The sequence below is a fragment of the Leptonychotes weddellii genome, chromosome 5, assembly GCF_054177405.1.
Source record: "Leptonychotes weddellii isolate Sample4059 chromosome 5, ASM5417740v2, whole genome shotgun sequence".
In the NCBI taxonomy this organism is placed as follows: Eukaryota; Metazoa; Chordata; class Mammalia; order Carnivora; family Phocidae; genus Leptonychotes; species Leptonychotes weddellii.
The window spans coordinates 95,066,705-95,089,406 of NC_138373.1; the positions used below are offsets into that span (position 1 = coordinate 95,066,705).

Here is a 22,702-nt window from a genome sequence, read left to right on the forward strand (position 1 = left end):
AAAATATTAACCTAACCATTAATTTTTCATCTTTTGATATAGCTGGATATTTATGATTAGAATAGTAAATCAGTATACTTAGTTCTCCAGAAAACCAAATGTCTACTTAAAAATTGAGTTTTCCAGGGGTGCCTGAGTGGTTAAGTCTGTTAAGCATCTGACTCTTGGTTTCGGCTCAGGTCGTGATCTTGGGGTCATTGGATTGAGCCCTGAATCAGGCTCCATGCTCAGTGGGGAGTCTGTTGGAGATTCTCTCTCCCTCTCCTTTTCCCCTCCTACTCATTCTCACCCTCTCTCAAATAGAGAGAGAGAGAGAGATGATAGATAATTGAGTTTTCCAAATTTTTCTCTAGATGAATAGTTTGGAGATAATGAGCATGGACTTTGGATGCTCCCACTACCAAACAAGCTCAGTGACCTTAGTTAAATTATTTGGCTACTCTAAGTCTCACTTTTATCTTTAATAAAATGGACAGAATAGGACCTATCTTATAGGACTGTAGTCAGAAGAGAATGAAATTACACACACACACACACACACAAACACACACACTTGCATAGCCCAGAACCTTCAGAGTGGGCATTCAATAAATACTAGCTATTTTTAGAAATTGCATTTAGATAGTGCCTTATCTCTCACAGGCAAGAGTCCCTCAGGCCTTCTTCAAAAAATGTATATTGAACAAACACTGGGAATAGAGCAGTGAACAAAACAAATATCCTTGTTTACATGGAGTTTGTGTTTCGACCAAAACAGAAAATTTTAGAATTGTCCATTTTGACAGTTTCTTACACTTTTAGTATCTTTGTGTAATTAACTGTAGTACATCTTGAAATTAATCAGATTGGCTTTGCAAAACCAAATTCTTCCTAGCCATATACCATTTATCTTCATTGACATTTAGCATGAAGTGTTTTAGACTTTGCCATTTATCTTTAAAAGCTATGAATGAAATAGTTTCATCCCTTAGTTTATCTCTGTATGGCCCTCCCTCTGGTAATAGGAATAATAGAATGTTAAAGATATTTGGGCTAAAAAGGATCTTAATTAATTCACTCACTTTACTTTTTGCTTGAGATACTGAAGACAGACTTGAAGTAACCTAAGTAAGGACATAATTAGCGTATCTAAAAAAGATACCTTTTAATGGTGCTCATATTGTTAGGGGAAAAAATGTACCTCTTGTATCCTAAATGCCATATAATTGGTGAAGATTGTAGTGATGTGAATGACTGCTATTTTTGCTAACAGCTGGATTCCAATGGGGAACTGCTTATCCGAAATGCCCAGCTGAAGCATGCTGGTAGATACACATGTACTGCTCAGACAATCGTGGACAACTCTTCAGCTTCAGCTGACCTTGTTGTTCGAGGTAAGAATTTCAACATTCTAAATTTACAAATTCAGAGGTATTTGACTTGCATAACTATTGTATAATCTTCTGGTAACTCTGGTAAGAATTCTTATATATTTAGAGTCTTGGTCCTTGAGAATAGCTCCTCATCCATGCCTAAGAATGATTTATGCCAGACAAGTAGTAAACAACACTGATTTTGTTTGTTTTACTAACTACATATCTTCTAGAAACTTATACCACATGCCTCCTACTAAATGTTTGTGCTTTTAAACTTAGTATTTACCAGAAGTTCTCAGTTTCTGGTAATACTTTTCATGTGTTGAGTATAGTGTTGTTTCCTTTTGTATTTTTTTGTATGGAAAAAACATACTGATGCTGTTTGCTATACCTTGAAGTGTTACATATTTATCACTATCATTTTAGAATAAAAAGTTAATTTATACATGTATCATGTTTCCATTTGTTGCTGGTTTTTATTTTTTTTATTATTTATTTATTTATTTATTTATTTATTTTTTAAAAGATTTTATTTATTTATTTGACAGAGAGAGAGTTAGCGAGAGCAGGAACAGAAGCAGGGGGAGTGGGAGAGGGAGAAGCAGGCTTCCTGCCGAGCAGGGAGCCCGATGTGGGGCTCGATCCCAGGACCCTGGGATCATGACCTGAGCTGAAGGCAGATGCTTAACGGCTGAGCCATCCAGGCGCCCCTCCGTTTGTTGCTGGTTTTTAGGCTAGTGCTTTTGTTCTTATATATAATTGAGAATATGTGGCAATACACCCTTATTGAAAGTACAGCCCCCTTAATGCTGACCTTTGCTGTATAGCTGTGAGTCCCGCTCAAAACTTCATTCATTGGCTCTTCACTCACTGCCTACAGAACAAAGACCACTCCTTTTAGCTAAGTACCAAAAAGCTTCTTGTATTAACTTCAGTCTTTTTAGCTTTAATCTTTTACCATTCCATGTAACCAACTCCACTGTCCAACCCGTCCACAGAAATATCCTAGGGTTTCTACTTCCGTTCCTTGGATCACAGCATTACTTCCATGTCCCACAGTCATTGTTTGTTGCCCAAATCTTAAGCCATCCTTCAAGGCTAGGCTCAAGCATTGCCAAATTCATGAGTCCTTTCCCGATGTCCCGAATATGTGTCCCTTTCTTCTAAACTTTATTAGCAGTCAATACTTTCTTTAATGTGTTTTATAGCAATCTGTGCATATGAGTTATCTTCTCTACTAGGTTGTGAAATTCACATATGCATTTTTTATTAATCCTTAAGTAAGCTGAAGAATTCTATCCCATAGTTTCATAGCTCTCTTTATCAGTCTGTGTCATGTTAAAATTTTTATTTTATTCTTTTTTATGTTAAAATTTTTATTTTTTCACATTTCATCTACTAGAAAATTTATTGGCTATTATTTATTACACACTTTTTCAGTCAGTTTTTGTACAATTAAACAAATAATTAGTAAATGAGATGATATCTGTGGTTTGTCTTCATACCCCTTTGGATCTAATATAATTTCACCCAACCTCATATATCTCTTGCAGTTGCCTCTAGAGCAGTGGTAATATGGAGTCCTCAATTCTCCATCTGGGGAAATGCTGAAAAGCCCTTTATTCCAGCTGAACATATTCTCCAATAGAGTAATAGAAGTTCAGCTGAAGTTTCTTTATCCAAATGAACTTAGACATTCATTCCATATATCCCTTATGCTAAATTGAAGAAAGTTCGTTTAAGTTCTGTATTTTCATTAAAAGTATTTTATGATCTGGGACATCTATTATATTCAAGAGTCATCAGAGAGGGGGACTAGCTCACTGTTTTTTCTAGTTAGATTACTAGCTGTTAAGCCATTTTCAACAATAGCCTATGTATATATTTAATTGAAATTGTTTGCATATTTAAAAATTCACATTATGTTACAATAGGGATTATGTTTGGGGCGTCTGGGTGGCTCAGTTGGTTAAGCACCTGACTCTTGATTTCGGCTAGGGTCATGATCTCGGGGTTGTGAAATAGAGCCCCCCATGTCGGGCTCTGTGCTGGGTGTGGAGTCTCCCACCCTGCCCCCCTCCACCTCTCCCACTTTCTCTCCCTCTCTAAAAACAAAGCAAAACAAAAACAAACAACAAAGGGGTTTTGTTACCATGCTCGTACAGCAGTGTTTTCATGTAATTGCAATGTGGTAAATTCCCAATATTCAGAGGGAAGAGGAATTTAGACAAATGCAGTCAAAGAGCATCAATGGTATTATCCACACATACTTAGGTAATTAACAATCATCCTAATGTGTATTTTTTTTACAGAGGTAAAACCAATAAAAAAACTATTTTAGGTATTGTATGGAAATATTAAGTGTTTTCTTTAAGCTTTTTAGTTACAGGAAAAGTACTTTGAAGCAATAGAACCTGGCAAGTGCACTCAGTAGAAATATGATATAACATTTTAAGTCCCTACACTACAGCGGGATATTAAAAATACTCTACACATAGATAAAAAGTATTACCTAGCCCTGTTAAAAGCCTACAAGTTGTAATCACTCTGCAAACTTTATTTCTAATAATCTAAAAGGTATTCCTTTTATGTCAAGAGAAATTTGCAATTAAAATAGTCAAATATATATGTGCATAGCTTGTGTCAAAAAATGTATATAAATTAGACCTTCAAATATGCTTTATATACTTAAGTCATGGGATATAAAATTAAACAATTTTCTATATTTATTATATAGTAATGATGAGTAGTATATAAGAAAATATAGCATACCTCAAGTAATATTATTGGTCCATTTATCCACTTAATTATGTTTTGTCATCTAGTCCAGGAAATCATAATCTGTTCCTTGGACAGGCTTCAAGAGGTTCATGGACTTTCTGAAATCATATGCAAAATTTCATGTGTGTGTGGCATTTCCCTGGGAAGAGGATTTATAATTTTCATCAGATTTCCAAAGCCAGCAATGGCCCAAAAGGCCATTTTCGGCCCAGAGGCCAAGAAACTTAACCTGCTTCTCTTTCCTTCCCTCATCTAGATCAAGACTCTCTAAAAAGAAAAACTAAGGGATATTCACTTCATGCTAGTAATAAAAAAAAAAAAAACCCTAACAAGTACCATGTAGTGAGCTCTAATAGCTCATTTAAATTATGAATTGCATGTGAAAAATTAAATTTTCACTAAACCTTTCAAGAATATATCTGACTCAAAACATATTAAATATGTTACATATTAGACATTAGATATCTTTAAGAACTTGCCATATTAGAGATGAAATAATTCTAGTCACTAATTCTAGTGACCTAAATTGCAGATTCTGAAATTAGTGCAATGAGTGGGACAGTGAACAGATTAGAGAGGAAAGTAATTTCCTGATGATCACTGAGAAATTTTTTGGGCAATAGAACTAGCTTAGTGCATAAACTGTTATGCCCTATGAAATGAAAATAGAAATATTCAGACATAACTTAGATAATGTGGTTTCTTTTAGCCTATGTTACCTTGAAGGGAATGAATACATAATGAAAATTATTGCTGCTATCCGTGTGTGTGTGTGTGCGTGTATGTGTGTGTGCGTGTGTGTGTGTGTAGTAATAATCATGTATTGGTGAGTGTGGGTATGTGTGTAAAGTTTGATAAAAGTAATTTGGGGCACCTGGGTGGCTCAGTTGGTTGGGCGACTGCCTTCAGCTCAGGTCATGATCCTGGAGTCCCTGGATCGAGTCCCGCATCGGGCTCCCTGCTCAGCGAGGAGCCTGCTTCTCCCTCTGACCCTCCCCCCTCTCATGTACTCTCTCTCTCATTCTCGCTCTCTCAAATAAATAGATAAATCTTTGAAAAAAAAAAGTAATTTGTATGAGAGAGAAAAATGTATTTTAGGCTTATATCTTTCATCATTATTTTAAATTGAGTTTAGAATAGAGGCAGTGAATTAGTTAAATATGAGTGTTTCTAAATATAAAACTGGAATTAAATATAGGAAAAACATAGACAAAGGAAAATGTAACATCGGATCTGATTTCATGGAGCTTTTTACCCAGAGAAAACTCACCTCCACCTTTTATCTGTTTATGTATGATAGGATTGAGAAATAAGGAAAAGAATAGCAAATGTTGTCAACTAAAAACAGTTTACAAAAAATGGTCCAATAATCATTTATAAGTCATTGTCTCTGTAGCAGCCATAAATGTTTATGTTTAAAAATCTATAGCACTTCAATTTTTTTACCCGCTAATTGAGTCCGCAGGTGCTCAAGGATTAGACCATAAAAGTGGCACATATTGTCTGTTCCTCCAGTAATGTAAACAGTTTCAAACCCTGGAGTCATATTGGCCATGTAATTTTCACCTTTGATTTCCAAAGCTGCCCTTTATGCTATTTCTATCCTTTCACTTTGGATATATTTCTGCTAGTTTTTGTACAGTATAGAGATTATTTTTGCAAAAGTAACTTTTATTCAAGCACTATTGTCCTGGAAGCCTTAACATAGAAGTCAGGTTGCAGTGATTGGAAGAAATCAAAAATATTTACTTTACTGGCAATATGCTAATTCAATGTTCTAAAACTCTTTCACTAAAAGCACCACAATTTTTGGATAAACCAATATACATTCTTCCTCACAGCCCTGGCGAAGGCAAAAAACTACCCTCTCTAAATAGCAAGCCTTCAAACCAGCCCCTTCAGGAGTCCAACAAATTTAGATAAATCAAATATGAAATTATGTAAAAAATGACAAGCAAGCCATAATGAGAGAGAATCAGGAGTTAGATTGATAACAATAGTGTTTGAGTTCAGAATACTATACATATTTTAATCATTGGAATAAGAATGAGAATATTCTTGCCCAAATCTTTAAAAAATAAAAGAGGAAATGGTAAAAATGAGTTGGAAACAAGATACTATAAAAATGAGAATTTGGAGGAAAAAACAGGAATAATACCTATAAATGATAAACACAGTCATTGAAAATAAAAAATCAATAGATTAAACAACAATCAGAGACAGATTAGAAAATGAAAGAGGGAAATTGGAGGGAGAGAAAACCATGAGAGACTATGGACTCTGAGAAACAAACTGAGGGTTCTAGAGGGGAGGGGGATGGGGGAATGGGTTAGCCTGGTGATGGGTATGAAAGAGGGCACATACTGAATGGAGCACTGGGTGTTATATGCAAACAATGAATCATGGAACACTACATCAAAAACTAATGAAGTAATGTATGGTGATTAACATAACATAATAAAAGAAAAAGAAAAGGATTAGGGACCTAAGAGGTAGTATATGAGGAAACAAACACAAATAAATAAACACAGAAAGACAAAGACAAATTATAAAAATGAGATTATTATATTAAGGATCTAATGATAAAGCAATATTTGTCAAATCAGATTACCAGAAGGAATATTAGATAAAGTAGGAGAGAAAAGTTTTCAAAAAGATAATGACTACAAATTTAGGAAGATTAGTGACAAATATAGCTTCTCAGTTTTAAGAATCACAATGAAATACAAGAACAATTAATGAAAAAAAATAAAATTGCAGAACATTAATAACCAATAGAAGATTATAAGAGCAGCAAGAGGGAAAAATATTTTTTGCAAAGGCATAGCAATACACTGACCACAGACTGCTCAGCATTAGCAATAAAGAGTCACAAAGTAAAAAAAAAAAAAAAAATGTCATAAAGTAACGGGAGGAGCCAGACTTCACAATGGCCCCCACTCATTTTACTTTCTGGTATACCAACACTTGAATAATCCCTTTTACACTGGGAGTTGCTGTATATGCCAACAGAAGTGACATTGCTGAACACTGTCATAAACCACATCACTTCTTCTCCCTTGGTTCTTGGAACTCTCAATCTGGAGGAAGCCAGCTGTCATGTCATGAGGACATTTCAGCAATTTTGTAGAGAAGCCTACATGAGGTGTAAGATGACCTACTGAAAACCAGCATCAATTTCCCAGTCATTCAAGTAAGCCATCTAGAGAGCAGATCCTCCAGGCAAGCTTTCAGGTAACTGTAGCCTTGGCCAAAATCCTGATCAAGAACTCTCCAGCTAAGCCACTCGAGAATTCTTAATCCACAGCAACTGTGAGAGATAATGTATATTGTTGTTTTAAGCCACTGGGTTTTGGGGTAATTTGTTATGCAGCTGTAGATACTACTACAGCCATGGAGTAAAGTTTTCAGTATGCTAAACAAAAAGTAACTGTCTATCAAAAAGTGTATATCCAGACAAATTATCATTCATAATGAGGAAAAATAAAGTTATATTTGGACAAACAGTAACAGAGTTTATCCCCCAAGAAAATGTTATGTATCAAGGAATGTCTGATGGATAAAATTCAGGAAGAGAGGAAAATAATCCCAGAATTAAATTCTGAGATGTCAGAAAGCATGGTGAACAAAGAAACTAGTAAACGTGTGGGTAAATCTAAGCAAACTGAGCTAAACCAGACTTCAGGATATGCTGTGGTCTGGGTTTGAAGGCTGATGAGAATGATAATTTGCCCTCTGATCAAGTTTGTAGTCACTTTTATGTCAGACTTCTAGTAAAATAACAAATTAGACATATATCTGTATATATGGTTGTATATGCATATGTGTGTGTATTTTATATTGTCAAATATAGAGAATGTGTAAAAATGATAATTATAAAATATAGGAGAGTGGTTACCTCTGGGGTTGGAGACAGAAAGGGAGGAGGATGTGATTGAGGAGGGAGAGGACCGACAAGAAGCTACATCTTTATAGGTAATGTTTCATTTATTAAGCCAAGTGATGAGAACATAGGTGGCCATTTCTTGTTTTTCATAACTTTCCCTAAATGTTAAATATTTCTTAATTAATTTAATAAATGAGAGAGTCACAAAGTCACCTGCTATCCTCTACTTCCTCACCACCAACCTCAGCAAAGATTCATGAAAAATCCTTGTGTAACCTCTGAGCAGGGTTCCCAAATATGGCTATACATCAGATTTACTACTATGATTAAAGACACACAATTCTAGGCTCTCTCTTGGAAGATTTTGAATTAATAGTGCTGGGATAAGTTTAGCAAAGTTAGAATAAAGATTGGCTTGATGAACCATGGTACATAAGCACTGGACACAGAAAATAACTCATACACATATGCTCAAATGATTTTTAACAAAGATGCAAAAGTAATTCAATGGAGAAAAGATAGTCTTTCCAATAAATGATGTTGGAACAATTGAGCATTCATAGGCAAAAAAAAGAGCCTTGACCTAAACCTCAAACATTATAGAAAATCAACTCCAAGTGAATGAATCATGGACTTAAATGTAAAATGTAAAACTATGGAACTTTTAGGAAAATTAATAAAGGTGAAAATGTTCAGCAGCTAGGAATAAGGTAAGAGTTTGTAGACTTGACACCAAAAGCATAATGTATAAGATGAAAAAGTGATAAACTAGACTTCATCAAAATTAAAAACTTTTGCTTTGTGAGTCTCTGCAAAGATGATGAAAAGACAACCTACAGAGTGGAAGGAAATATTTGCAAACCACACGTTCAACAAAAGATTTATATATAGAATCTATAGAGAATTCCCAAAACTCTAAAACAATCCAATATGACAAATGACAAAAGACATGAGCAGAAATTTCAATGGGGGCACCTGGGTGGCTCAGTCGTTAAGCGTCTGACTTTGGCTCAGGTCATGATCCCAGGGTCCTGGGATCAAGTCCCACATGGGGCTCCTTGCTCAGCGGGGAGCCTGCTTCTCCCTCTGCCGCTCCCTGCTACTCTGCCTACTTGTGATTCCTCTCTCTCTCTCTGTGTATCAAATAAATAAATAAAATCTTTAAAAAAAAAAAAGATTCTAAAAAAAAAAAGAAATTTCAGTGAAGAAGATATACAAATGGGAAATAAGCATATAAATGGTGTTCAACATCATTAGCCATTAAGGAAAAGCACCATTTAAAACCACAATGCTATATCATTATATACCTATCAGAATGATGAAACTTAAAAAAGAAATAGTGATGTAGAGGAAGTGAGTCACTCACACACTGCAGATGAAAATGTAAAAGGAGACAGCCACTCTGGAAATGAGTGTGGCAGTTTTTAATCATGTACTTACCATACAACCCAGTAGTTGTACTGCTGGGCATTTATCTCAGAGATATAACAACATCTGTTCACATAAAATATGTATCCAAATGTTCATAGCAGCTTTATTCATAATAACTGAAACCAGGGAAAAACCACATGCCCTTCAATAGGTGAATGATTCAACTGTGGTACGTCAGTACCATGGAATACTACTCTGCAATAAAACAGAAATGATCTATTGATACATGTAACTTGGAAGTATCTCAAGGGAATTATGCTGAGTGAAAAAAAGCCAATCTCAAAGTTTACATACTGTATGATTCCATTTACATAGCATTCTTGAAATGACAAAATTATAGAGAAGGAAAATAGATTAATAGTTGTCATGGGTTAAAGAGGGCAGAGGAAGGGAAGTAGATGTGGCCATGAAAGGATACCACAGGGGATCCTTGTGATGAAATTACTCTATAACTGCAATGGATAAAAGTTGCACAAAACTAAATAAACATTCAGACATACAAATGAAGGCATGTAAAACTAGTGAGATCTGAATAAGGTTGGTGGATTATTAGCAAAGTAAACTTTCTGGTTGTGCTATTGTACTTTAGTGATACAAAATGTTATGGTAAGGGATGAGCAAAGGAGATACAGGATCTCCCTGCATTATTTTTCACAACTGCATCTGAATCTACAGTTATCTCAAAACAGGAAGTTTAAAAAGTCACTGAACATATAAGACACTGAAAATATAAAAAAAAATAAGTACTTATGGGCTCTTTTTTTCAAGGATAGTATAATTTTAGAAGTGCAGTATGGCACACCCAGAGATAATGTTTGAGCAAGTGATGGCCACAAACTACCTTCTAAGGCAGTGGGTTCAGTTAACCTCCAGACCTGGAAAAAACCAAGTGGGGCTTGTAGCTTTGGGACCAGAGCTGAATTACTGAAGGCAGCAGAGGACAGTGTGTGTGTTATGCTTTTTTCCCCAGAATCCATCTTCACTCTTTTTTTTTCCCTATGTATTTCTATCTTTTCTTTAAATAAATACTAAATATATTTTCTAGTATGATTATGGAGGACATCAAATTAATACAGCATTCCAAAGTGACCAAATGTTCAAGCCTGGCTTGGGTTGGCCAATCTTTATTTTTAATAAGGCCCTAAGATGATTGTGATAAAGTGGTCTCTAACTGATTTGGAAATTATTGTTCTAGGGAATCCATGGAAAATAGTTTGCAAATGATATTGTTTTGTTTATCAAATGTATTTTGGAGATAAATTACTTTAGAAATGTGTTTCATAAGATACTAAGGTCCTCTTTTCCTCCAGTGTGTCTTACATAAACCAAATAGAAGTCAATCAGCAGACAACTGAGAAAGTGATATTAATGTTTTGCCAGAAGCCACAGAAGGGAGATCTGATATAAAGGCCATGAGTGGTATGGGAATGGGAAACAGCCCAGGTGGGGAGAAGAGCTAAGTCCATGAGTTTTTCCCACCCCTTCATCATCATTTTAGCACAGCTAAACTTAAAGCCTGAGTCCCACTAAGTAAGATAATTTAGCTTCAAAACCTCTACAGTTAGTCACAGAACTACTCAATCTGACTATGTATCAGCAGTAAGGAAAAAACAAAAACAATACGATGAAATATTCCCCAACTAGAGCACTAATATAAAAATTAAGATAACCTTACAAGAGATTATAATGCCATTCGTGGTATTATGACATTTAAAGTTGCTTATAGAAGATTTTAGTGAAAGATTTTTTTTCTACCAAGAGAGCATATATACTCAACTAAAAACAATATTATCAGTGAAGGATGTAACTTCAGAATTAACCTTTTAAAATAGATGTGTGTATAATATAGCCAAAGGGATTTAGAATTTAAACAATGGTTAATTGCTTAATATCTAAAAAATCTTTATAGTTTAAACTATTCTTTTTCTTTTTTTAAAGATTTTATTTATTTATTTGACAGAGAAAGACACAGCGAGAGAGGGAACACAAGCAGGGGGAGTGGGAGAGGCAGAAGCAGGCTTCCCGCTGAGCAGGGAGCCAGATGCGGGGCTCATTCCCAGAACCCTGGGATCATGACCTCAGCTGAAGGCAGACACTTAACGACTGAGCCACCCAGGTGCCCCTAGTTTAAACTAATCTTAATTCAAAAAAAAAAAGAACCAGTTATTAGACTTCAAATGTTTTTAGGCTTCTTAATAAAAATCTAAACTAATAGAATTGATATAAATGCCCTTGTTGTTGCTGTTATAATAAATGTTTTACATCTTAGGTCCCATAAAAATGTATTTCAGGTTGTTTCATCAAGCAAGCTTTGACACACATGAAAAGCCCTGTATGAATATTCTTTAACAAAAGACATTTCTGGAGAACTTAAGCTCTTCAGCTAAAAGATTGTCCTTTAGAGGGAAAGGTTTTTCAGGATTTATTCAGCAGCACTTGTGGGAATATTTCTGCAGCTTGCGAAACCTAAATTCTCTTTCATGAGTGCACTTTTGGACAACATTCAAAAATGGACCATAAAATTAGTTCACAAAAGCAAGAAATTAGGCTTTGACATCCGTGTTTTACCACTTTCCATGGCATTGCTGCTGTGTTATAAATATTCTTGGCATTGCTACCAGCTGTTAGGAAGACCTTCCTGACACCCAGCTGAACATAATGTTTGCCACTAAAATTGCCAAAATAGAAAATGCAATCAAGACTATACCTTTCGGATCCCCCCTTTCTTTTACATCTTCTATACCATATTAAACAAAATTTCTTAATGTAAATCTGAGATTTAAAGACAAAAGAAAAAAGACTTTCACTATCTGAAACTTTTTTTTGGGTCTAATTTCCAAAGCCTAACATATACTACATGAAATTTGGAAACATTCTGGAAAAAGAGTAGCTGAAATTAAAACAGGTAACACAAAAACTGTATAAATCATTGTATCCCAAATCAAGTTTGAATTGTTTCTATCAGAAGCTTATATTCATAATGCTTTATGTAGATTTTTATTTAGATGAGTAGTGTGTGTGTGTGTGTGTGTGTGTGTGTGTGTGCGCGCACGCGCGTGGGTATGAAGCTTTCCACTTTATTCCTAAAGCCAAAATACAGTTGCAGAATGGAAATGGATGTAAATTAGATGCCATCTTTATTTGATATAATCCATTGAAGTTTTTATTACTTGGCCTAATGACATGGTTACCAGACTGGTTCTTAAGGAGATCATTTTGTTGATGACTAACCCAGTTTTAAAACCTGTGTTGAATAATTTAAGATAACATAGCCAAATAAATAATCTGATGGAAGCTGTCAATATATTTTTTAGTCTAAATAATATTGCTATATATTAAATCATCAATGGTTGGCTAGTGGTCTTTTCTACAGGAAATGTTCCTGAGTATTTATTACTCCCAGCTGTTACATATTAGCAGAGTTCATACCCAGAGCATACATCTCTTTGCTGTCCAGGCCAGATGGGTTCTGATGCATCTACTCAGAGATTGTTGTTCCAGGTTAATTAGTACTCTTTCTTTAAAAAATATGGAATTGATAAACATTTTCTTTAAGATAAATAGGTTTTATTCGTCCTATTATTGTCAAATCATGCATTAGTTGCATCTTGTTTCCTCCTTCTTCACAGTAGCTATATGAAATCTCTGCATTTATGTCCAAATTTGAATATACAATTTGAAATCTAGATTTAATCCTAGAAGTTATCTAGATAATTCCTATCTCTTCATTTTGTAAAGTTGAACTCAGAGAAACTTGCCCTGTCTTACTCATGTACTTAGTGATGATCATCTTGGAAACTCAGTTCAGTTTTCTCATTGTTTTAGGCTCCTTCCAGAGAATATGAATAAATAAAATTGATAGTTAATTTCTAAAACTTCTATAGCTAACACTTTAATACTCTAAAACTTTCTGTAGTTAATTTGGTATAGTACCAGAAAGATTACCAAGTCCATTCTAGAATTGCTGCAACTAAGTAGTAAAAGTTACTGCTTGCAGCTTCTACTCTTCTCTCTTTTCCTTCCCATTGTCTGGCACATGCTAATAAATAGTAGTTACAGTTTTAAAACATTGTGGGAAAAGATAAGCTATAGACAGTTATTAAAAAGAGATTAAATTACTCCTGGATTATTTAGAGTTCGATTTGTATGGCTAACTCAGAGACCTAGGATATCAGTGAAAGCAAAAGGAAAGAAAGTCTGCCATCATGTTAAATTTGTGGAACTTCTGGTGTTAAATTGCAATTTAGATTTCCATGGTATCTGGCGTAAATATTCCCATTGTGTTTTAAAAGTCCAAAATTCAAATTGTTATGAAATACACAACTGTGGATTTATATTCAAAATTATTAAGACATGATATGTCTAAATGAATTCAAAAGGACTTTGAAATTAATCAATTTAGTCATTATAAAATTAGGAAGAACGGACAAAAAGTTTCCTGTAGTATACATACCAAGTTAGACAGGCTACCAGTACACACACACACCTTACCACCCCCCCAAACTTCATGAATTTATGTGAAGAGACGCAGAAAAGAGATACTCTTATATAGGCAGAAAGATGTGTCCAGATCATCATAGTCAAACCAAAAGACGAGTTGAGGTAGTTTTTCAAGTATTTGGGTCAGAAAAATACACATTTACCTCAGATACTTGGATAATTGCCTCTACTTTCCACTTGTGTTGTCCAAGAAAGTTTGCCACAGAGACAGACTAAAGATTCCATCTCATCAGCCTTCGCAGGACTGGGGCAGGAAAATGGCCCTTGCTGCCCACACTGGCTGGAACAATGACTGACTGGGCGCCATCCTGAGGCATCCCAACCTCACTTGGCACTAAACCACAAGGATACATCTATTAAAGTGAAGCCTGCCCAGAAATTGAGCATTTTCCTTTCCATTGAGATCAACACATTCAAAAGCTGCTAGGGGGCAGTTCTCTATAACTGTTACATGAAAATGCTGGATTAATGAGCTGGGATGTGTATCTGTTTTTAATACAGAATTTAGAAAGTAGCTTGATTGTTTCAAAGTTAGAACTCATTAATAGTTCTCTACTAAAAGCTTTAGTAAAAATAACAACTTATCGGGCGCCTGGGTGGCTCAGTCGTTAAGCGTCTGCCTTCAGCTCAGGTCATGATCCCAGGGTCCTGGGATCGAGTCCCACATCGGGCTCCCTGCTCCACGGGAAGCCTGCTTCTCCCTCTCCCACTCCCCCTGCTTGTGTTCCTGCTCTCGCTGTCTCTCTCTCTGTCAAATAAATAAATAAAATCTTAAAAAAAAAATAACAACTTATCCAATTTCTAGTGAAGTTATAAAGTACACCAATGATTTGAAATTGTATTTCTCAATGTAAGTTCATGTAAATTCAAGGTAATTTTCAAATATATCAACAAAGTATGCAATTCATTCAGAATAAGTCACCTATCTTAAGCTTTAAGACGGGTCTTGAAAATTATCTAGTTCAACAGTTCATTTTACAAATTTAAAACTTACAACTGTGAGGATAATAAACTGGTAGACAACACTATAAGGCATGCACTAATATAAATTTAGATCACTTTTCTCTTTCCTCACTGGAGTACAGTGAGAGAAGTTTCCTTGCAAGATTTCTTCTCCTCTTCTTTAATTAATTGCTCCTGACTCTCCTCGTCTCCTAATCAAACTGATCAGCTTTTGGCAAACTGGAACTTAATCTTTGCTACACAGTCTGTCTGTATCCATCGCTCCCTTAAAAAATAATCATCAAACTTGCTGCTCCTCACTCAGATTCCAGGAGAGAAAAGATAAAAGCTTTACAGAACTTAACAGCCATGGTATGATTTTAGACGCTGCATGGCAGTGCTGTATACATCTGTTATATTTACCAATGATGCCAAATTCCTCTGACAATTATGCCAATTATATCAAATTACAATAGCAGTACAGATAATCAGTGATATCTAAAAGTCTTTATGAGCATAAATAAATGGCAATTAGTTCATATTTTAAAAGTAATTTCAATTTATATTGGCAAAATATTATATGTTTGCAACTCCAATCTTTATGCCGTGAAAAGACATGTATTATGAATACAAAATACAAAATAAAGATATATAATTACATAATTTAGTGTATAATATAAACATAATAAAATATTATAAAGATATATATTATAAAAATACATATTCCATATAATGTATTGTGTATTTTTATACCATATAAAGATATATAATATTTATTAAAGCCTTATTACTTACCAGGCACCACTTTAAGAGATGGATATTATTATTATTATCCCCAATTTACACATAAGAAAATTGAGTCCCACTGAGGCTAAGTTACTAGCCCACGGTCATACAGGTACTAAGTAGAAGAACAAGATTTGAATCCAAGCAGTCTGACTTCAGATGTAATATCCAAGCTCATTGCTGGATCACAGTATAACCAAACACTAATTCAGATATATTCAAAAGATGAAATGATCAATATGGAAAAATTAAAAAGTAGGCTTCTTTCTTTATGGTAAGAAGTATTTATTCTATAGAAAGTCACAGATGCAGATTTTTGCAATTTTATTTTTGCCTATGATATATTTATGGCTGGCCTAATAACAGGAAATTATAGTAATTTAAAAAATATATATTTTAGCTACTCAACATTGTACAATTATAATAGCAAAACAATTAATATAATAGATGGTTTTAAAGCTTAATTTTAAAATGTGCTCTTTAGCTTTAAAATTAATTCATTCAAAATGTTGAAATGTTTACCTTATAATGTATATGCCTATGGGATTTTCATATAAATTTTATGATGTCATCTTAACAAAATTGTTGTGAAATAGTAGTGTAAGAACTGGTAATCCCATTTCATAAGCAAAGGAAGTTTAAAAAAGGAAAAGAAATAGTCTTCCGCTCTTATTTTATAAAGCCAGAAAGTGGCCAGATACTAGTGTTCCAAATGTACTCTGTTACTTATTTTTCTTCACTACTCCTTAATGTTTAACTTCCTGAAATATAAAAACCAGATCATATAATTTTTATTTTACATCTGCTTCACTGTTGGCATATGGTTTAATAAATTGCCCACCCAAACCACTGTGAGACATTGATGATAATTCTAAGTTAAGTTAGAGAGTAGAGTAAAATTTTAAATTATTTGAAATTGGAATTTCAAACCTTCTCTTTTGGGTTCATTTTATCAAACAAAAGAAGACAAAAACACCTTAGCTTCATGGCTGAAAATATAACCAAGGAAAGACTTAGTGGTATAAAATCCCATTTAAGCAAAACAATTTTCTTATGTATGATTTTTGTGGAATCTGCCATTTCAAGGTTCTGGAACATCCAGTTCTTTCTTGATGGTGTTTTTGCAGACTGGCTTCCTGTCACCAACATCTCTCTGCCACCAGCCAACCTCACCAGCCCAGCCCCTGAGAATTTGATTGCGTCATAGGTTTTTTTCACACCTAAACAAATGAGAATAAAGGAAACTCAAAAAAAGTCTTTACTCTCTAAACCTGTGATCAGTTTAAGAAGTTGCAGGGAGGAGATTTTAGTGCTTTTGAATTCCTATCACACAACTCCTTACACTACCATCATCCCTGGGATTCATTAAGACATACTCGAAGAGAAAGGAAGAAATGTGAAAAGTGTTCTCTGACTCCGTAGATTCTCTCCTGGTATCCTACAAAGCCACTTGTACCGTAGTTCGCACCCTCTCCACTTCGTCTTGAAGGTGACCACGGGATCCCTGTTCTTGTGTGACAGAACACCCCATGTGTTATCTAAATGTGACTTAGGATGTATCATTACATCAGCACAGCAGTGAATTCTGTCTTTCCTCTGCTACAGCACTTTTCCATTGTTGTGTTTGACTGCACAATACACTCGCAAGTCAATGCATATTCTGGCATAAATCCCAAGGCTTTTTTTTTCCCCCTAAACAGTAACACACTATTTTAATTTCTAATTATCCAATATTCACATCAGTAATGGTTGCTCTGTGGACACAAGAGGAGGTGAGGAAGTTGGCAGTGATTTATGTGTATTTCCCAGGGCAGTGGGGAGTGCCAAGTCCTTTGATTGAAAGTGGACTGGGATGGTGCAAGTGAGTAAGACTTAGCATATTGAAGGGACAACCTTGAATCCACTTCATTTTAGAAAAGAAGTAATGCACAAATATATCAGTAACAAATAACTTGTGATATGCGAAGATGTAGTGATCCCTTGTGTGAGTGTCACTAAATAATCTAGGGTCTGTCACCCTGAAGAGCACACATCTGAGCTTCAGCTCCCTACAGTCTTACTGGCTGTCAACAACCAGAGCTTGAGCAGCTCCACACGTTCCCGAGAATTTCTCCAGGAGCACAGGACCCTTACTGACAAGAGTATGTCAGATCTGTCTGGTACTGGTGTTTTAAACAACTTGGAGGACCACTGTCTGATATGTTCCTGTGTATGCTGGTAGCTATGGTGCCTAAATCAAGGAAATGATACTCCATTGTGCAGCAGTTACACTCACTGTGTAAGTGTGCATAGGACCCTCTCGCCAGACTTAAAAAGTCAGGTTTCAGAGAAGCAAACTCTGGTAATATAGCAAAAACTACCAAAACTATTTAAAGGTGGAGGGAGGGGTGCATGGATGGAATATATCCAAAATTATTAATTTCACTTCTCATTGAAAACTTAGAAATCTCATGTGTTTAAAGTGACAAGTGAGTTTGGTGACCTTTGTTACCATTTATCATAATGACAAAATTTGCAATAAGTAGTCAGCAGAAGCAAGTTTTCTCGTAGATATTGTTTTTCATATTTAAATAGCTATCACCAGGGAGACAGTAGTGGTTATAAAGTGGTCTACTTCTAATAATCAAATTATCCTTAGTTATGGTTAGGGGAAAGAGGTGGATGATCATCCTATGGTTTTCTCTAATAAAATAGTTATTATATCATCCATGATTTTCTCTAATAACATAGTTAATATACACATACAGTCATTAAAAGATCTATATGGTGCAATAGAAAAGGTATGACTTTTGGCATTAGGCAAACGTACCTTAGAAAGCCACTTCAGGGACACCTGGGTGGCTCCGTCGGTTAAGCGTCTGCCTTCAGCTCAGGGCATGATCCCAGGGTCCTGAGATCGAGCCCCTCATCGGACTCCCTTCTGAGCAGAAAGTCTGTTTCTCCCTCTCCCTCTGCCATTCCCCCTGCTTGTACTCTCTCTCTTTCTCTCTCTCTGTCAAATAAATAAATAAAATCTTTAAAAAAATTTAAAATAAAAGAAAGCCACTTCACCTACTATTTAAGCTGTGGTCTTAACCTAGTCAGTTCATCACTATAAGATTCAGATTCCATATTTATGAAAAGAATAATAATAGTTAGAATTCACACATTGACCATGGAGACTTTTTATAAATATCTTCCTTTACTTCCTCCTCCTGTGCTTTTAATGTATATATATGCATAAAAAATAAATACCATATTACTCATGACACAAATTCCTATGACATCCATTCCCAAATACTGATTAGTTTCTTAGAATCATTGCTAAATTCACCCTTTGTAATTTTTCTTAGTTAGAAGCCATCAAGCATATGTTTTAGTAAGTAGACTTGCACTATATGGCATGAAATTACAAAGGTTCTAGTGTTTGTTTGTTTAAGGCAGTGGCGGGGGAAGGGATCCAGGTACATCTCTTGTTCTTTAGAAAGGCAGTCACTGTTACTGGGGAATGGAGGTTTGATTGGGCCAAAGCTTGTCACTTTAGCCTTTTTTCTTTTGGACCCCCATCTCCAGTGTCTAGAAGAAGATGTTTTTCTTTGCTCTTATTTCAACTTACCCATCAAGGACTCATGGCAAATCCCCAAAGTACATGGCTTCCTGCCCCTAAATGGGCATCCACACTGTCCCTTCAGCCTTGATCTTTCCTCTTACAGGTAAAAACAGAAAAGGTGGAGAGAAAAACATGGTGGATCCTTTTCTCCCCGTCTGTGCCAGCCTGCCTCCAACCTGGTGATCGTTGACACTCACCATTTGTGTGAAAGCCTTTTTTCTTTTTTCTTTTTTTAACATATTATACTAGATTTTACTAATTAACTCAATATTATAGCTCCTGCAGTTTTCCCTTCCAATCTAGTTCTTAGAGGATTTTTCCTTTTGGAACTTCTAAACATACTTTTGAGCAGGAACATATTTTAAAATATAATTATATAGCTTCACTAATATGAAAAATGGCTAGTGAACTAACCTAGTACATCTTATAATGGCCAAGTGAAATTTTTGTGTTTTCATGTCCTGTTTTTCTTTGAAATTATATATCTCATAAATTAGCTCATTACCTGAAAAAAAATATGAAGATCTGGTGAATTTTAATTCAAAAGTATTGCCACTGAATGGACTGTTTGATTTAGCCAAGCAGGTAATGAACAGTATTGTTGTCAAATTCACTAAGGAGTCATCTTAATTAAGACACAGGCTAAGGGGTATTACTCCAGTAGTCTTTTGTATCCTGGTGCCATATATATATTCTTTGGCAAGAATGGATGAAAAGCAGCAATAAACAACTCACGACTGCCCATGGCTCTGTAGGGTTTTTGGCATAATTCCTGGGATTGGAAAGTGAAAATGGACAGCATGTGGAGAAAATTGTCATCTCGGTAGCAAGGTTTAAGTGAAGATACCAAGCCATTAACAGCATGTATGCATATTTAATTTTATTAACTCCTACTGTCAGCCTTCTTGGATCTTTAATTTGGGCAGGAAGTTGGAGACTTTTACTGGAAGGACTTGAGGAGAAGTGAAGGATAAAAAGGAAGTGTATATAATTCTTTCTGGAACTGCTTAAATTTCATTGTTTGAAAATACTTTCATTTTCCCTCTTCGGTCAAAGAGATATGCTTAAAATTCTTGTTTCTTCACCAGAAATAGTTTTGCTCTGAAAAAGGTTTATATTTAGATATAGGGTATTATATGAACTTCTCATTTAGTAACTCAAGCAACTCCATCTGTTGTTGGAAGAACTCTCAGGAAAGCTTTGAGGGATATGGATATGACTCTTAAATACATATGCAGTTGTTTTTTTTTTAAATAATTCATTAGTCATCATAAAAGAATAAATGTTTCTGGCTCAAGATGTTACTTAACTTCCATCTTTTTAATTTTTTAAATTTTCTCGTCTCAGTCATTGTCACAGATGGAACTGTCTTAGAGTTTAGACTAGAGGTCCAGATCAATTACCATGTTAATACGATATTTAAAATTAATTTGAGATTCTCATGGACCTATAAATATCATCATGGAGATATGTGCATGAATCATCATTGTGGGCATCTTCTTACATAGTTCATAATTGAAAGTATACCACCAAGACCAGATGGCAATATAGTTTGAAAAGAAAGAATTTAAAAATTAGGAAGGAAATCACATGACAAGTATGCCTTTCCTGGTGCCAGGAAAGGGAGAATATTCTTGTTTAAATAAACTGCATCAATGACAAGTACAGGTTCTACAAAATCATTGCTCTCCCTTTAGCCTTATTCTCATTACTAATGGATCTAGGTTCACTTTTATAAATGTTAGAGGTTAAAAAACTACCATACTCCTATTAAATGGTAGGGATATTTACTATTTAGCTTTATCTTAGGACAGCTTTAAACATTGACAAAATCACATGACATTGAACTGTATTTCATAACATTATGGTAGAGCCATTGTCTTAACTAATTTTGAGAACAGAAATAGGCCTGTAATAATAAAGGAACTTTAGCTGACACATGGAAAGAAGAGGAAGAAGTTGCTTATCCTAATATAACTGATGTTCTTTCAGTAATATCATTTTAAGATTATTTTGTTTTAAAAGAGGAGATAATTTGTTCTGAAAAATTTTTGTTTCCTTAACATTCAAACTTTTCATTAAAATTGGCTATTTTAGTAAAAATAAACAATGAACCACAGAATATTTACATGTGGTGTTTGCTTTAATTACTTACCGGAAATTACAGGTAGAAAGAGAGTGATACTAGATATCTTTCATGCTTGCAGCAACTCTGGAACATGAAGGCTTCTATTAAATACATGTGCCATGTGGAAGGGAGTCCCAAAAGGACCAGGAGTTTTGGGGTCCGGTTGTTTAGAAAGTCCGGGTTTAAGAGGAAGAAAGTACATTTGTATTTAGTACTGCCTGAGTACTAGCATAGACTCAAGTGATGCCTGGGGTGTAGTCAAGGCTGCTCTGCATCCCAGTTAATTCTGGAGGCTCCCAATTTCAAGTCTTCTATCCCATCAGAAAATGTGTCTCAATTACTGACTGAGAAAATATGGTCAGACTATAGTGTGTGAGTAATCATTTTGAAAGTACTTTTCTGGGCGCCTGGGTGGCTCAGTCGTTAAGCGTCTGCCTTCAGCTCAGGTCATGGTCCCAGGGTCCTGGGATCGAGCCCCGCATCGGACTCCCTGCTCCGCGGAAGCCTGCTTCTCCCTCTCCCGCTCCCTCTGCTTGTGTTCCCTCTCTCACTGTGTCTCTCTCTGTCAAATAAATAAAATCTTAAAAAAAAAAAAAGTACTTTTTTTTGGCTATTTTTCCTCAAATGTCTAAACTCTTTTTCATTGAATGTTACTACATTCCTAAAGAAGAAATGACAAAATTGATAAATAATTGTGTTCTTGCTCATTTTTTCCTCTGATTACATATGAATAAGAGCTGAGTGGAAATCACATCTGTATTTTGTTCATACATAGGTATTTTTTCCTAAAGACACTCGTAAAATTCAGGAAAGACTAACAGATGCCTTTAGAGTGATCAAGAAAAACTGGGGGTGTATTGAGTATGAATTTATAGATGGGTGATGTGTTTATCTTGATTTATCTGAGTTAACAGATCAAGCAAAGATTTAAAAGTTATGCTCAATGTATTACAGTTTTTGTCATTTTTTCTAAAGTGTACAGCTGTGCCCAAGTAATTCATATGATTCCCAACAAGAAAGGTCTCCAAAGAAAAGCTCAATACCATTTTTGAATTTGATTCTGATAACGCGGTTTTAAATAATTGTACTATAGTTATTGAAAAGATGGTCTCATGGCAAATTGGTTGTGTTTACATCCTAGCTTTTTCATTTGCTAGCTGGATGACTATCGTCATTTAATCTACCCATGTCTCTGTTTCCGCATCTGTAAAATAGGGAAAATAATGGCACCTACATCATTAGTTATTGGTAAGAATTATGAAAGATTTAGCAATTACTTCAATATGATAAGGACTCAGTAAAAT

General features: G+C 35.1%; 1 protein-coding gene across 3 annotated transcripts in view; it reads left to right on the forward strand.

The window, feature by feature from the left end:
• The window catches only part of CNTN1 (contactin 1), a 290,007-nt gene that overhangs the window by 242,901 nt on the left and 24,404 nt on the right, over positions 1–22,702 (forward strand). For 2 of the 3 annotated variants that reach the window (XM_081821497.1, XM_081821495.1), the window contains one exon: positions 1,253–1,373. In XM_081821497.1, coding sequence (XP_081677623.1) covers positions 1,253–1,373 — 121 coding nt within the window. Of the gene's footprint in view, positions 1–1,252; positions 1,374–19,373; positions 21,832–22,702 lie in introns of those variants that run through there. The other variant, XM_006740337.3, reaches the window with a different exon arrangement.